The sequence below is a fragment of the Vulpes lagopus genome, chromosome 2 (genome assembly GCF_018345385.1).
Source record: "Vulpes lagopus strain Blue_001 chromosome 2, ASM1834538v1, whole genome shotgun sequence".
Lineage (NCBI taxonomy): Eukaryota > Metazoa > Chordata > Mammalia > Carnivora > Canidae > Vulpes > Vulpes lagopus.
Window position 1 is genome coordinate 56,540,235 of NC_054825.1, and position 17,744 is coordinate 56,557,978.

Sequence of the window (17,744 nt, forward strand, 5' to 3'; positions counted from 1 at the left end):
CCTCCGCCGCGCTCCTCCGTCTAGGTCATCTTGTCGGAGAGCGACTTCTGACTTCCTTGTAATCGGGAGAGTTTCCCACCTGTAGACCACTTTTCGTCAGGAAGGAAGTGTCCCCCAGGTGGGGGGGGGAGGGGGACGTCAGTGACTGTGAGTCCCCGATGGTGCCGCAGCGAGTCCGGACCCGGGTCAGGGCAGGGCGTGGCCCCCGGGCTGCTCCGCGCAGCTCGGCTCAGCCCTTGGGCCCCATCAACCAACTACCTGCCTGTTGAGAAGGTAGGAGGAGGTCAGTCTCCCCTGTGACAGTGGCTCAAGGATACCTGAGCTTACCTCCACCCACACAGGTATTATGGAAGATCTCAAAAACCATGTTCATTCAAAAATAAATCTGGAAAGCACACTGGACGCACGAGGTGCCATGCCCATGCCCATGCACGTTGTCGGTTTTGTGTTGATTTACCTTTGCAAAACTGTGGGGACTCTGAATGTGTAAGAGAGCGGCGGCCCCATGGGAGCCCACTGGGGCCTTTACCCTAGAGCTTTGAGATCCTAGAGTCTGGGAGTCCCCCGCCCCAGCTCAGACCTACTTTACTGATGGCTTCTGTCCAAAACTGCGGGCTGCCTGTCTGGAGCTTGGTGGTTTGGAATGCAGGACGTACTTTCTCACCGAAACAATGTTACAAAGGTGGTTAGGTTCCCAGGTTAGCCCAGGACCCTCCACTCAAAAGGCTCTGTATCTAAGTATTGCCTTGATAATACATGCTTAATTTGGGGGTTGGGGGGTAAAGGTAGGAGGAAAGGCAGGAGGATAAAGGAGGAGGATATGCGGGTAGGAAGAATACATCACTGAAATATTATTCTGGAACTTTCCTAGTTTTAAGGTTGGCCAGATTAATTAATTGGAAACTTGTATCTTTGCCCCCCCCCCACCCCTTGTTTTTCCACCTTCCTCCTGTGACCTTAGCATCCCTCTTCTCTGACATATTAGGAAAGCCATTAGGCTTATCCAGTTCTGCGGCCATCCTTCCTCCTTTTCACTTTGGTGCACTTACTCTCAGCTAGAGACCAGCAAATAGAATCAATATTCATTAAGTTAAGAAGGTTGGTGGTCCTCGGCAACACAAAAGAGTTGTGTTATTTAAAAACCCAAGAAAACCTTGTTAACCTAAACAGATCTGTGCTTTATGAAATTAGAGGCCACGGAATTAAGGAGCCACATAATTATGACACTCAGGCATTGTGAAGGAAGATCTCCGATGAGGCCAGCTTCAGAGAAGCAAACTCTGGAGACAAGTCCTCTGGCCAGTGGCGTTAAGACAGTCCCGTTTAGCACTTCCCTCCCTTATTCTAAGTCCATCTGTTACCCAAAAGCTTCAAGGGTTTCTCCGAAAGTATCTATCAACCAACATCTGTAGTGCGAGGATGTGCTTTTCTTTTTAGTTGAGGGTTTATGATTTGGAGACCTCATGGATTTTATAATTTCCTGCAGTGCCAAATGCCCTGCCTGTGGCAAATACCCAGGAAATACTGCTTACTCATGGGCTTTGATTAGGTGCTTATTCTTGGATTGCATCTCAGTTTTTAACATCTTGTGTCTTTGAGCTATTAAAGTACCATATTGACTGACATTAGGCTGGCTGGCATGGCCATTAGTTTCCTGACTAATTTCTGATTTAAGTAGTTTTCCTGGCAAGGTAGGTATCCTTCTATAATTGGTATTGATCTTGAGGACTGGAGGCTCTTCCTGCACCATTGGGCTCTTGCACTAACACACCCATGAGCCTTGTGCAGGGCTGTGGGCCGGCTGAGGCATTTTTTTGTTAATGAAGAGTGGCTGTGTCCCAGTCTCTACTGGGCTGCTTTGAACATCCATTCATTCCATGATACTTATTAAGCATCTTTTCATGTTCTACTCACAGATAAAGGTACTGGGTATGCAAGAGTGAACAAAAGAGACTGAAAAAACAAACAAACCAGAACAAAAAAACCCTGCTGTTGAGACTTTCAAGTCTGGTGGGGAGAGAAAATAATAGACAAAGTAAGTGAATTGTATAGATAGTAATTGGATTCTGAACTTTACATTTTCCCAAATTAATATTTAGTTTCCAAACTTAGCAGGGGCTCATTTCCCCCTTAGTCTAGCTGTTCCACAAACCTGAGTGTCATATTTAGCCTGCCTTGTGGTAGTATTTTTTTAAACTATTGTTACTTAACCTGCCTTCTGGATTTGATCATAAGAATTAAATAGAAATGGAATGCTTCTCTCTCTCTCTCTCTCTCTCTCTCTTTTTGCACATGGGAATCTACCTCCCTCATTTTCCCTAGTGCCCCACCCCATTCTAGTTGGAGGCTACATCAGGAAATTCTGATTCTTTTAAAAAATTCTTTCCACTCCTTTACTGGTATGCTCTTCCTTCTGTTGCCAGAGGCAGTCTCTGTCTACTTTGTTGGGAGGCAGGTCAGCAGTAGGGGTCAGGAGATGCTCCAGCTTGTTTTGGGTGGTTCCACTGAGATTACCTCTGAATCTCCCTTCTAGGGTACACCCTGAAGCTTAAAGACATCTGTGCTCAGTCTTGTCAGGGAGAAGTCAGTATATCCAAGTAGCCTGAGTTCTAATCCTAGGTTCTGTGTGGAAAGTTCTGAATCAGAGGAGTGGCTGTGACCTGGAGTCCTTGCTCTTTGTCTCCCTACCACGCCCAGGGAACACACTCATAGCTCAGAGGAAATGGGAGTCCCAAGGCCACTTGCAAGTTCTTCCTCCTTTCTGTTCCTTCCTTGCATTCTGTGTCCTAGGAGATGTAGGTCACATTTCCATATTGTCCAGTGGGTAGAGCTAGGACCCAAGCGGTCCTGGCAGTAGAAGTAAGGTACTGGGGTGGGAATATATCAAGAGAAGAAAAAGGCTGCCCCTGAAGTGATCTGTGAAGATTTGTAAGGAAGCTGCTGGCAGCTTAAGCATCCAGCTCAGAGTGTATGGAAATAGGATGTTCAGTCTGAGGGAGAGAAAGAATGATGGGCAAGAGTGCATTGAAAAAGAAGACATAATGAAATGGAAAGACCCAGGGTGTGTAAACCATCCATAAATGCAAATGGGCGCCTACTGTGGGCTAGGCACTGCACTCAGACCTATAAGGAAACAGAAGTGATTGTGACAGAAACCTGTGGGCAGATAACATGGAAGGCAACTTTAATATACTCATTTTTGACATTTCACAGACACACAGAGACAGGACCATAGAGCAGGAAGAGGTGCAGGAGAAAAAGTACATTATTTTTTGTATCCTGAAGTCTACCGAGGATGTCAGTTGATCAAGATTGAGTGTTTCCAGAGGGGGGAACTCGTAAGAATTTGGGCCTAGAGGTAGTAGAAGTATGCTGAGTGTATTTAGAGAAGAATTACCACCAGTCCAGCGTTCCTGCAATGCCAGGTGTGCATATGCACTTATGTAGGGGGCTGTGGAGGAGATATTTGTGGAAAGGTAGGTAAATTCCAAAGTGTGGGAGATCTTGAATGCTGAGTTTAGGCTTTTTCTGTAGGTACCAGGTTCCCCTTAGAAATACTGTATGTGAGGGGCACCTGGGTGGTCCAGTGGTTGAGCATCTGCCATTGTCTCAGGTCATGATGCCGGGGTCCTGGGATGGAGTCCCACATCAGAGAGCCTGCTTCTCCCTCTGTCTGTGTCTCTGCCTCTTTCTCTTTTATGAATAAATAAATAAAATCTTTTTTTTTTTTTAAATAAAATCTTAAAAAAAAAAAGAAAAAAGAAACATAGTACGTGGGCCATAAAACATTGACATTGAGCTGTAGATGTGAAGCCCTGGATTTCCCAACCCTGAAAGCGTTCCATGCCAACTGACTTCATTCTTCCTGCCAGTCTCTTTCCACCCACTCCAAACCCATGACAGGGAACCGAGTACCTCTGAGAACAAGAGGCTGCCACGTAGGTCTGTAGGTAGCAAATGAACACACACTGATTCAGATCAGGCTGCAGAAGGGACGAGCCAGAGCAAGTGCTGTTGTGTCCGTCCTGCTCAGTTTGATCAAGGCCACTGGGCACAAGTCCAGGATTTCTGCAGGATTACTTGGCCCTGTGACTCAGGCATTGATCAAGACCATAAAACCAAGGACTAAAGTCTGTGTTTTCAGGAATGTTCTGTTCAATAAAAATGCTTTGAGGGGTGAGGGATATGAATTCCACTCCCAACTCCACTCATGCAATATTTTTTTCCCCTCTTTTGGTTTAAAATTCCAGTCTGACCCTGTAGGCCTGGAACTCTGCACAGGGAAGGTTTTGGTGGGGAAACCCAACCCTCCCCACTGCCACCCCCACACATTTTCCTTCTAAAAATCCTCATTTGTATCATCCAGTTTCTGATTGATTCATCATGGTTGCTAGGGCTGTGTTTTGTGGTAACACATCAACACCACATTTAAACTAAAGTAGGTGTGTCCACAAAACTAAAGTGGGTGTGTCCACAAAACTGGTGGAGTATATTCAGATTGAGATTTGGCTGTGCAGACCAGCCCTGTAGCAACATGTATTTGTTTGTTTGTGCGAATTAATATTTGGGTTTTCTGGAGCTGGTTCTCAATTCATTTCAGTAGAACTTGTTCTTGCTGTTGGCAAAGTGTTGACTTTTGGATTTGCTTTGTTTCAACCCTTTTTGCAAATTTTGTTTTACTTTCCTTTTTCGGGGAGAAGTTAAATCTGTTTCACGTGTACTATTTTTATTAACCTGTGTTTGAAGTGAAACAATAAAACAAAAAAATATATACAGTTTTTTAAAAAAGGACAAACCCTTAAATATCTTTAAGACAGTTCTTATGTTAAATGTAAATGATTGTTTTTCAACAGCTGCACAGATTTCATTAATGTCTAGCTTTGCCCTCCATGGGCTTTTCCAGTCAGGCAGTTAACAGTCTTTATTCATTAATATTTTCAAGGCCAGAGGAGAAAACTATTCCCTTCATGGCTGGGTGGTGGGCCCGAGGTGGGGGGGCTGCTGTAAGGCATGAGTGTGAGTCTGTTCTCACTCCAGTGGTGACTGACTTCAACCAGTTCGAAGTGGGTGTGGCTCTTTCACTAAGTCTCTCTGTACCTCTCTATTTTCTTAAAGAAAAAACTTTGCCTGATAAAGAACCATTTTAATAATCTTGTTTAGTCAGTCAGCCCTTCCCTGGGAATGGAAGGTACTGGTAAGTGCAGATACTACTACTCATCAACAGATTGAATCTGCTGGCCACCTTGCCCCCCCTCCCCCAACACTGCATCTTTTTTACAAGTTGAAACCAGTTGGAGATCTGGGTGAGGCCGAAGTGCTGGAAAGAGTGATGCAGACTGCCATTTTCATGTTGTCTGCCGGGAAAGGAGCCGCTGTTCTGCTTGTAACACACTTAAGAGTTTTACACTGTGGGGGCACCTGGCTGGCTCAGCCAGTTAAGCGTCTGTCTTCGGCTCAGGTCATGACCTCGGAGTCCTGGGATCAAGCCCCACGTGGGGCTCCATGCTCAGTGAGGAGCCTACTTCTCCCTCTGCCCACCGTCCTCCCACTTGTGTTCTCTCTCTCTCTTGCTCTGCTCTCTCTCTCTCTTAAATAAATAAATAAATAAATAAATAAATAAATACTCTTAAAAAAAAGGATTTTACACTGTGATGAGTCAATGGGGGTGGAATTATCTCAGGCTCATAGACTTTTATTCTCAGAGTAGTAGGTAAACTGAGGCAGAGCTACTGCTTTCAGTAAGAAAATTCAGCCTCCAGAGCCAGTGTGGTGAACAGTTAACAATGAGCGTTGGGGAACTAATCACTTTGGCTTTCTGGCTCTCTCATATTTCCACAGCCAAGCTTAAATTTGCACCGGTCAGAAACTAATATTTTAGGCCTCCCACAGGGCACTGAGTTAGACACGGCTTGCTTTAAACTTGTCCATCTGGTTCTCCCACCACCCAGGGACAGACATTCTTTCTCTGTTCCTTCTCAGCCTTTCTCCCGTGTTTGTCTGGCTGGAGACTTCCAGGGTGAGTTCCCTTCTCAAACCTGCCAGTACCTCACCATTAATCTCTTAGCTGATCTCACTCATATTACTTTTATCTTTCTGTCTTGAATCTTAATCTTTCGGAATGGAGAACCATTGTGGTAAAGTTGCAAGGGTGAAGGCTCAAGAGTCAGAAGACCCAGATTCTGGCCCTGCCTCGATTCTCATTAGCTGAGTGGTCTGGGCTAAGGTCTCGGGTATCTCACTGGGGCAAGAAGGAAAGAGGACTGGAAAGCCCTGTGGGGGTAGAGTCTTGTGTGTGTCATCATAGCCCTTAGCCCTCAATGCAGTGCCAGCCAAGAGTGTGTGCCTGTTAGCGATTTGTCGATTGATTATTTGAAGGGTACCAGCGTTTGCAACCTAACAGCACTACCAAGACATTCTTTTTCTGCTTTCAAGGGTAGCATTGCACTGACATGTTCTCGTTAATCAAACGTACTGTTAAGCTAATGTTTTAACAAACATTATGAGTGGCAAAGCGGACTGTTTCTTCTAGAGACTAATCAGTCCTCCACAAAATGACTGCATTGCCAGGGGATCAGATGTAGTGAAGAAACAAAGGGCCATTTTTTATCGGTAAGATGAAAATGTATTTGCCATTAAGCTTGCATGAAATAGGAAGTATTTATTGGATACAAAAGGACTTACACTTATAGCAAGCTTCATGGAGATCATTTTGTGGCTATTGTGACTTTCTTGCTTTTTCTGCAGGATGATTCTAAGTAATACAAATATAAATGTTAATGATGCCAAATACCAACTTGTAAACTGAGTTTACTTAGCACCTGGAGTGTGCAAAGGCCCTGTGAAGTTTGTGGGGGACCAGGACTCTGTGAGGGAGATGAAATAAAATATACTCCCTGTGCTTTGTATTGTACTTAGGCATTTGCCGTTTGAATACTTGGTACGTGCAGGAACTCCGTACATTGTGCTCAGCAAAAGAAGTCTGGTGGCATCAGAAAGTGCTTTTGCAGTAGAAGGTGGGAGAGAGCACGTGGTTTGGCAGACCTGCCACACTGTTAGCAGATGCCAGAGTAGTGGTGGCCTCAGGAATGGACATGGTCATCAGAACTAAGAAGAGGTAAAGGCAGGGGGTGGAAAGGGGAGGAAGCAGGAGTCAGGGCACTGTGGATGAAAGGAGCAGTGTTTGGGGAGAAGCAAGTAACTGTTGGGCTCAAGTCCACTTTTATTGGAGGAGTAGATGGAGGGCGCTGAGGCTGGGTGTCTGTGCCAATCTTTGAAGGCTGGCCTGAGCCGGAATAAGAGAATGCCATTGAGGGATAGGTTTCGAACTATTTCAACGAGATGAAATACAGGAATTTACTTGATAGTAGTGTGTAGGATTGAGTTGATGAAAGAACGGCACAACAGTTCACGATGAAATAGAAAGGAAGATTTGTGGGGCCTTTAAAAAGCCCTATTTTTTCCTCTCCTCAGTGTGTTGTGGCTGTGGGAGAAGAATCAGCAGGAATGGATAGTGTGTATCAGATTGTCTTTGACATGTACAGTAACGAGGGTGCCATGTGGGACAAGCTTAGGCAGCTGCCTGCAAAGCCAATGCTCAGGGCTGGAAAGGGAGCTTGAAGGAACTATGCAATGGAAGCTTACTGTGCCCTCTGATGTGTAGGAGATTCCCTACACATCAGAACCAATGGGAGGCACCTGGTTTAAGAAAGAAGTGGACTTTTAATCCACACTTCTTTGGGAGCAGAAACAATTCTCTTTGTAAGTCTGACTTACTGATCCTCTCCTTGGGGTTTTGCTTTTATTTTGGCATTTTTATTTCTTAGCTGTTTACAGTGGGGACTAGAATTCTGTAAGGCAGACGACAGTAGTTTACCCCTCACTGCAGACCTACTGCAGTTCTGACGGAGGCTCAGAGGTGATGGTCAAGGTCAGGATGGGGTGGTTAGTGTCCTAGGGAATTCATCTCCACTTTGGTGATTCTTAGGCTGATGGATACTGACAAGACCCTTTGGAATGTTCCTTGGCCCAAGTAGAAGTAGGAGATTTCTCACTCTATCAAGGAAGACTCAAACTTATTTGTCCTGACAAGAAATCTCAAACTTAATTTTCACATGACCTTGCCACTGCAAATGTTTTTTTGGACCAGACTAGGATTGGACTGTGGTCATGGGATCGTCTAGACTAGCACTGCCCAGCAGAACTAGAATGTGAGCTTCATATGCAATTGTAAACTTATAATAGCTATATTTAAAAAAAAAAGGAAAAGAAACAAGTGAAATTAAATTTAAATAGTGTATTTTGTTTAACCCAACATACCCAACATATCATAAATACAACATATGATCAGTATAAAAAACAGATTTTATATTCTTTTTCTCATGCTAAGTCTTCAGAATCCATTGTATAGTTTACACTTAGAGCATATCTCAGTCTGGACAGGACATTTTCCAAGTGCTTGATGGCCATGTGTGGCAGGTAGCTACTGTTATTGGAGAGATGTATGACCTCCCATACTGGAGTGGTATATTTGCTACAACCGATGAACCTGCATTGACACATCACTATCCCTCCAAGCACATAGTTCACATTAGGGTTCACTCTTGGTGCAGTACATTCAATGAGCTTTGATAAACGTATAATGGCATGTGTCCACCATTATAGTATCATGCCTAGTAGTTTCATGGCCCTAAAATTCCTTTGTTCTCCACTGATTGACTCCTTCCTTTCCCTCTAATTCCTGGCAACCACTGATCTTTTTACTGTCTCCATGGTAAATGGAGAATGTCATGTAGTTGGAACCATACTATGTATGTAGTATATAGCCCCTCAGATTAGCTTCTTTCACTTAATAATATGCTTTTAAGATTCCTCCATGTCATGATAAATGCCATTTGCTTCAACGTGGATGGAACTGGAGGGTATTATGCTGAGTGAAATAAGTCAATCGGAGAAGGACAAACATTGTATGGTCTCATTCATTTGGGAAATATAAATAATAGTGAAAGGGAATAGAAGGGAAGGGAGAAGAAATGGGTAGGAAATATCAGAAAGGGAGACAGAACATGAAGATCCTAACTCTGGGAAACGAACTAGGGGTGGTGGAAGGGGAGGAGGGCGGGGGGCGGGGGTGAATGGGTGACGGGCACTGAGGGGGGCACTTGTCGGGATGAGCACTGGGTGTTATTCTGTATGTTGGCAAATTGAACACCAATAAAAAATAAATTTATTATTAAAATAAACAAATAAAATTACAATATAAAAAAATAAAATAAAATAAAAATAAAGAAAAGAAAAGAAAAAGAACCCTGAGATCGTGACTGGAGCCAAAGGCAGATGCTTAACATACTGAGGTACCCAGATGCCCCTGGAACTGGGCTTTTTCTTCATGGAAGGTTTTTTATTATTAATTCAAATCTCTTATTTTGTTATAGATATATTCAGATTTTTTATTTCTTCTTTGGTCAGCTGCAAGAGTTTACCAATTGCTAAGAATTTATGTATTTCATATGTTTCATATTTTGTGGCATAAAATTTTCCATAGTCAACATCATCAGCAGACCTTCCTCTACTTGTTTAATCATTTACGTTAGTTCTCTAACCATCTTTATAATGACTACTTTGAAATCTTTGTCTAATAAAGATTACATCTGGCCACTCTCAAAAAAAAAAAAAAAAAAAAAAGATTCCTCCATGTCTGTTCATGGCTTGATAGCTCATTTCTTTTCAGTTCTGAAGAATATTCCATTGTTCAGGTATACCACAGTTTATTTACAGAGCAAGACCTTTTACAATCAGGATTATATCCCAGTGGTGAGACATAGTCGAGGTGGGGGTGTCTGAGAGCTGTAGGAAAGGGGGCAATTGGAATAGGTTTGGTTTTCTTTTTGCTGTGCTTAAAAATCTTCTGTGATCATTAAGAAGAGAGAGGGGTGGTCTAGGAGAGAGCTCAGGGTGAAAATCTTGCAGAAATATTTCCATAAGCACAGATAAAGGCGAATCTTCTTTTTTTTTTTTTTTTTTAATTTTTATTTATTTATGATAGTCACAGAGAGAGAGAGAGGCAGAGACACAGGCGGAGGGAGAAGCAGGCTCCATGCACCGGGAGCCTGACGTGGGATTCGATCCTGGGTCTCCAGGATCGCGCCCTGGGCCAAAGGCAGGCGCCAAACCACTGCGCCACCCAGGGATCCCCCGAATCTTCTTTTCTTACATTTCCCCACCTCCATCCAACACGGAGCCTGGAATCTGCTTAGTCGAAAGCGTTCCTGTAAGTTAGCAAGTGTCTGCATCAAATATTCCCTCCAAGCCAGTTTTATGAAAATATTTAGGCCATGCAAACTGTTGGAAGAGAATGGAAAGCTGAATTTGCATGGGCATAATTACCTTGATGAAAAAATATTAAGCAAGAAGAGACCACAGCAGGAGATGCTGTAATTCAGACGTCGATCCCACTGTTTCAGGATACAGTTCCGCTCTATTTTCTTATTTTGGGAGTGATAATGCTGAATGACCTATCTTGTCTCAGTTGAGATAGATTTCCTGCTACTTGGGCTCTCTTCATTGGCAGAGGTTGGTATATCAATTCCGAGAACTGTGTGATTGCAAAGCTGGAAAGCCAATTCATCAGGCTATAGTGTCACTGCCTGATTAAGTGTATTAACTGGAAGATGACTTCATTTTAGCCCTATTGAATCTTAAAAAGAAGAATCAGTCTTTTCTGGAATGAGTTAATGTCAGAAAATATCTCCATGGTCTTTTTCATAAACTGTCGATATCTTCTAAGCATTAGTGAGCTAAGAAAATAATCACAGGTAGTAAATAGTTCTATTTAGGAATGGGCCAACCTGCAAACGCTATTGATTTCAGGGTCCTTTTCAATAAGGTAAATCGCTAGTGAGAAATACAGAAGTAGGTACTGGTTGGACAAGCTTATCATTTTTTATGACAAGTGGAAGACTTAGTTTTATCCTGTTAGAACAAGTTGCATGAGCCTTGAGGAGCATTTTGTTTTTGTATTCACAAATCAGTCTCCCCAGGTTCTGTTTACATAGAGCAGGATGGCTACTTCTGTAGTCCATCCGAAACTAAGACAAACCATTTCCCAGCTTTAATTTGCCCAATCATAAGATAGGAATTGCATCTATTTGCAAAAATTACTCTAATATCCTCAGATGCAATGGTCCAAGAAATAGAGATTAGTATAATGAATCACTGCGCTTCGGGGGAAAGGAAGCCTCTTCATCAATACTATTTGTTGTACTTTTTTCCCCAGCTTCCTTCAAAATGTCTACTGTTCACGAAATTCTCTGCAAGCTCAGCTTGGAGGGTGATGTAAGTATATCATTTTCACTTTGTGTAATTTTTGCAAATTAGACATCTCTCTGGATAACTGTGCTACTCTCTTTCCTTGTACATCTAAGAACAATGAGGACAACATTTAGACAATCATTCCCCCCTCTGCATTCCCCTTTTCTCCCCCATTATTTTTGCTGTTGCTAGTAGTTCAATTTGACAGATATGTGATGGCTCTAGAAGCTTTTTTGGCATCACATTGAAATTGGACAGGCATTAGTGACACTGGAGTTTTATCCTGCTATATACTTAGCGTGTCAGTGGTAGTAAGTGTCATGATGATACATGAGTTTTAATGTATTGCCCTGGCATTTTAGTAATGATTGGCATAAGCTACAGCCATGTCAAAAATGATCCTTATGTTTTGGGCTTCTTACAGTGATCAGGAAGTTATTCTAGATAAGGACTTAGACCTTTGTTGTTGTTTTTAATTTAGCACCTGGGAAATCTTTTCTTCAGAAGAACTAGAGAACTAGGATTTTTTTTGTGTGTGTTTGGTTTTTGGTTGTTGTGTTGTGTTTTGTTTTCTTTTTAGCTAAATAAGAAAGTATTCTAATTTATCATGTTTCCTTTTATTGCTTTGGCTATTAGGGAGCTCAGAATTATATCTAATTGTCTTTCACAGGAAATATGTGGACCTGGAAATTCTGATGCATCTGCTTTTTTTTACAGTTAAAAATTTTTTTTAAACTATATGTGAAATTATACATCATTGCAAGTACTTTTAGAATCAAGTAGAATTTATGATATGAACAGGTGTAAATATCTAATATACCATACATCTTTCAGGTCATCTTGGCAGAAATGGCTTTTACAAGTAATACTGATTTGTAGGCATATCATGCCAATACCTCGAAATATGCTCTCACTGAAATCAAAATACACTGAAACACTCAAACATCTGTTGACAGCAGTTTGGATTGGGTAGTACAGAACCCTCTGTATTATCTCTGGTGCTTGCCATCAAATGTTCAGATAGGTGATGTCTATGCAAATACAGATTGTATGGAGTAGAGAGCCTATATATTTTTCATATTTCCTTGAGGAACTTGTACGCACTGTTGTCCAACAAGTCCAAGAGCTAAATGATTTTTTTTTGTAATGAATCTGATTGTTAGATTGTTTTTAGTATCAGATTTCAGAAAAGGGCTTTTTGTGTAGTCTTTGAAGTTACTTTAGTATGATGCATTTTTCTGTGTGGAGAAATAGGACTGCAATAGAAAATGTCATATATTCCCCCATATTTTAGAGGAAGAAAAAAATCACTTTTCCTCAGTAATTTGATTTTCAGACAAGTGGATTTTACAGCTAACAAGTTAAATTAACCATTTATTGTTGTTTCTAGAAATTAAAAAAAATATATGCAAAACTTTCAGTACTTGCTGTTTTTGGAATAAGATGACATAGCACCTAGGAAATGAAGCCATATGTGATATGGCCCAATGGCCAGATTGCCTGCCTTCGCAAGTAATTGCTGGTACTGTTAATAAATAGGGAAATGTTTTTCTTAGATTTCCATCCACATTTTGTAGGCACCATAAAACATATAGTATTTCAGAATAGCCCTTTGTCCATACCTTTTCCTGAATGTATGTTCCATTTCCATTGATTTAATCTTACTGGAAAGTTCAGTAAAATTAGAAAATACTTTAATAATCCAGTTTCAGAGTTATAAATGTTAACTGGATTCATTATTTGGCCAAGGCCAAGATGGTCACAAGTACATTTTGAAATTCTTTGCCTAGTCCTGAACTTAGATTTCTGGTTTATCCTGGGAAACATTTGAGAGGATGTCACCTTAGTTACTTACTTGTATAACCTGCTCATAAAACCAAATGAAATGAATGCTGGGATGCCTCATAATGTGTTGCCCGTGGGTGGAGAGGTAAGTCAGGGCACCTCAGGCTCTGAGTCTTCCCAGAAACTGAATTGAGGCAAAGTCATCACATTACGATGGGCATTATGTACTTGGGGGAGGTTGTGCAGATGGAGGAGTCTTGGTGTTGAAGGTGGATAGTTCCACTGACAACCTAAACCATGTTGTCCATCTTCTTTGGCCTGCCTTTGCTGTGGGACTGGGTAGCAGGGAGGAGAAAAGCTGCAAGAGCTCTAAAGGAAGGAGAGAAGTTAACACTTGGGAAAGAAGAACTTGGGATGTAGACACATGACTGTCCTTACCTTAGTCTGGGGTGGTGGGTTGGGATGGAAGTGGGTCCATCAGATCAGACAGGGTCACTGGGCTTTGAAAAGCATTAGAAAAGGAAGAGAGTATGGTTTAAAAGGTAATTTAAAAAAAAAAGAAATAAGAAGAGTGGTAGGCATAGGGTTAAAAGCATAACAGCAGAGGGACAGGAACAGAGGAGAGAGAGAGGAGTAGGAACTTCGTGAACACAAAGAGGATGTGGGCCAGGAGGCCTGACCACCTTGGTGTGGTGGCTTCCCTCTCACTTATCTGATAGTCTGAAACAAGCAGTCCAGCATTTTACATTTGCATTTTAAAGAATTGTGAGCTCAGCGATACGGGTCCAGTGGAAATTCAGATGCCTGTAGCAAAAACTTGGCTAAACACACTTGTCATTCAGGCATTTCCACATTTTCAGCTTGTTGCAAATTGTTGCTGGCCCAATTTAAGGTTTTTCAGAGCCATCCCAGATAAATGGTGGTTGCAAGTACCCAGCCTTGGGTTGTCTGCTTTTGAGCTTACACTAGAAGTAGCGTAAGTGAAAGTACAGACAGCATATTCTAAACTAGCTGAGCTTTTGAAGATGAATTCTCATTAGAAACAGTGAAGTTTCCTATTCTCTCTTTGTGGTGGCATGTTAATACTTACCTAGTTACGCCTAGTCTACGAATGATTTGAATTGTTTAAATAAACAATAGGAGAAAAATGTATTTTAGGGGTATTTCAATAGGAGGGTTTTAAATGTGTATGATTTGAGTATGTTTGTCTTTTAACCTCAGCATTCCACACCCCCGAGTGCATATGGGTCGGTCAAAGCATACACCAATTTTGATGCTGAGCGTGATGCTCTGAACATTGAAACGGCCATCAAGACCAAAGGTAGGTGACCTTTGTCCTTCTCGTGTCACCCTGACAATGACTGAGGCATTTTTAGTTAGTTGTCTCTTATTTTCCCTCTAATCTTTGTGTACTGGCCATTCGAAATTGTCCTTGAGCTTTCATGGAGTGATTCTAAACCTTCCCCACCTCACTCCATCCTTTTTTCCCTCCCTCCCTTCATCCTTTCCTTTCTCCCCTCCTCTTCCTTCCTCTCTTTGGAGGGAAGACTTAAAACATGAGAAAGTATTTTAACCAAGTAGCCTAGTGACAGAGAAATAGGCATCAGCTGAGAGCGGAGGGCTGATCCCCCAGATGTGTGTTTGGAACTCAGCTCTTCACTTTGAGACTGCAGTGCCTCCTGTTCAAGGAAGAGGTTAGTCATGGTGATCCCAAACTGGCCTTTCTGGTCCTGAATGCCCCTGAATTTCATTACGTATGTGGGAAAAATTTTATTGCTTTGCTTTTAGATCTAATGAACAGAACATTCAGACTTTTTTTTTTGTTTAACCCTACTAGTTAGGCCACTCCTTAGGCCTGTAGCTTGAATTAGAAAAGCTGTCAGGATGAGTGTATTTCCTCGAGTTCCAGGATGAGTAAGAGAGGGCCAGAAGGCATAAGAGCTTCCCTTAGAAATCAAGTGGATAAAGCATTTAATAGGGTGAGGTTGAGCAAGAACTTGTTCAGGTCATCGTCATGCTGTTTTCTGTGTCTATAAAAGTAAATGTTCAGACTCTTTGGCTTATGTTAATGAAGCATTTGTCTTTGGGCTTGTCCCATCCTCCAAATCCCTGGGACATTGTGATTATTGTGGTGATGCTTGTGATTGACCGCACTCTTTCCCCTTTTGGACAAAGCACTTCCTTTCACTGTGAGGCTAGACTGAGATGCAGACATGACCCAGCAAACCAGAGCAGCTGCTGTCTCATACCCTTGCTGAAAAGCCATGGACAGTTTTCTCTTTGGAGTATAGTGTTTTAACTTACCGAAACACTTGTACAATTCATATACCGGTCACTGACAGACTGGGAACCTCAACCAGGATGGCCTAGGAACCTAAAATGAGGGTAATCATATGTGCTGGCTTATTTATTTATGTCTTCATTATTTATTGATTGTGCCCCCTTTTCACTCTCAGAATTGTTTCGTTTTGTGGGATAAATTATAACACCATCTTATCTAAAACCCTTAGAGAAACTGGTGACTTTTGTTTCCAGAGATATGATGGAAAGGAGAAAGATCCTTTACGTCCTTTGGCTCTGACAGGACACAAGGATTTGCATCATCTGCCTAAAGCAGCCTCAAGTTCCCTGGGGACACTGGGTACCTCCCAGAAGGACTGCCTGGACAACTGGAGGGAGAATAAAGAAGCATCCAAACCAGACCTTTAAAAAGTCTTCTTTTTTTGATGCTTTTCAAATGACCATACTTGTTAAAGGCCAGGCTGGGAAGTCAGGAAGTCACTAATCAGAAAAGGAAACTAAAACTTGGAGGGCTTCTCTTACCACACATCATTCTTTTTCGGTGGAGCTGGAGTGTAGTGGATGCGAGATTGTGTAAACATGGCTCTTCACCTCTTGGCTCTGCTACTAATTTACTAGCTATCTGACTCTGGAAAAATGCTTACCTTCCCTAAGCTTCAGTTTCCACATACAAAGTAGGGCTAATCAAGGTTCCACTTTACACAGTTGTGAAGTATGAAGTGGTGCCTGCCATATAGACGGTGCCTGAAACCTGTTATCTTAACACATGCGTGCTTGCCTATGCACACACATGATCCACTTTCCTAAAACTCTCCCTGTCTCACTGTTTGGGTGTGCCTTCATTCCTGGGGTTTCCCAACACACCACTGCAGAAACACCCTTAACTCACCTAACAGTTAACTCATCTGACAAAGACGGTGCCTTTCTCAAGCTTGAGACAAAGGCTGCTTTTATCGTTGCATGAGAAAGCTTTTCAGCGCGCTGGAATGTAAAGATTGCGCAAATGAACTCTGCTAACAGCTGAAACTCCCATGGTAGTAAAAATACCTTCAGGCCCTTTCTGAGTTAGTAGGAAAATACTGTAGTTTCTAAATAGAAACGTCTGGAGGGCTAAGGTTTGGATTCATGCATTCATTCCACTTTGGCCAAAAGCAGCTGACATCACCCTTATCCTGGTCGCCACTATTTATTTATTGAGTGCTTGTTATGGGAAGGCATGGCACCAAGCACTTTAGGAATGTTCTTCTTAGGTGAGATTCAAATCCATCCCGATGTTATGTTGTATCCTCTCCCGTTTACAGGTGACACAGTATAGGATTAACATGCTCCAGGACTCTTGGCCTTGGTTCAAATTGGGGCTTGAACAACTTGTCCAGCTCCGGGCCTGTGTTCTTAAACACCCCAGTGTTGTGCCACCCACCTCTTGAAGATCAGACATTTTTCCTTTGTCAAAAGTTATTTTCAGACATGAAAAACGTTTTGTAGTTGCGATTCTATTGATGTCAGATACATGTCATATTTGTGTCCCAGCTTTAGGTCTCCAGTCTTCTCTTCACACCTAATGCCTATTGCCTTCCACTTAGGACCACTTATTTATTTTTGGTGCCTAGTAATTTTCAAGAGTAACTGACTTTTCTTGTTAATTCTGTTAGTCCTGTGAAATCATGTCTGGATTGTCAGTATGCTTGGGAACCTTGCATCCTTCTAGGAAACTGTAGAGAAGAAAGAAAATGATATTCACATAGAGCTCAATGTACCAAAGATACTAATATCATCATTGATTATGGTAGCGAAAAATCCAAGTATCAGCATTGATTATGGTAGCAAAAAACCTAAGTTATCTTCCAGTTAGGGAATTAGTTAATAAGTTATGGTAGCTTCTGGGTTACATAGAGTATCTATAGAGTGTAAAATGTGAAAAATAAAATTTATGAACAATTTTTAGTGAGGTAGAGTTCATGTACATACAACTCACCTATATAAAATGTGTGATTCAGTCTTTTAGTGTATTCACCGAGTTGTGCAACCATCACAATTGGAAAATGCTCGTCTTAACATGCATTTACCTTAAAAGTTGTCAGTTGTGGAATTGATTCTTTTCTTTTATTGTGCTTTCAGCATATTTTTTGTTTTCCAAATTTTCTATGATGACATGTATCAATTTCACACATGGAAGACAATAAATTTAATTATAAACAAAAATGAAGTCAGTAGTTGGGAAAGTAATATCCCTCTGTCCCTTTCTTCTTCCTCTTGATATTTGTAGATAACTGGTACCACCTTCTAAAATGAGCTAATTGATTTTTTAGCTTCCCGTTTAAAACACCTTCTACCTTCAGTGTAACTAAGAA

General features: G+C 41.8%; 1 protein-coding gene across 1 annotated transcript in view; it reads left to right on the forward strand.

The window, feature by feature from the left end:
* ANXA2 (annexin A2) overlaps window positions 1-17,744 on the forward strand; it is a 45,691-nt gene that overhangs the window by 631 nt on the left and 27,316 nt on the right. Inside the window, exons 2-3 of the mRNA XM_041743312.1 lie at window positions 11,273-11,331; window positions 14,314-14,413. Of these exons, the coding sequence (XP_041599246.1) occupies window positions 11,284-11,331; window positions 14,314-14,413 (148 nt within the window). The 5' untranslated portion in view covers window positions 11,273-11,283. The remainder of the gene's footprint in view (window positions 1-11,272; window positions 11,332-14,313; window positions 14,414-17,744) is intronic.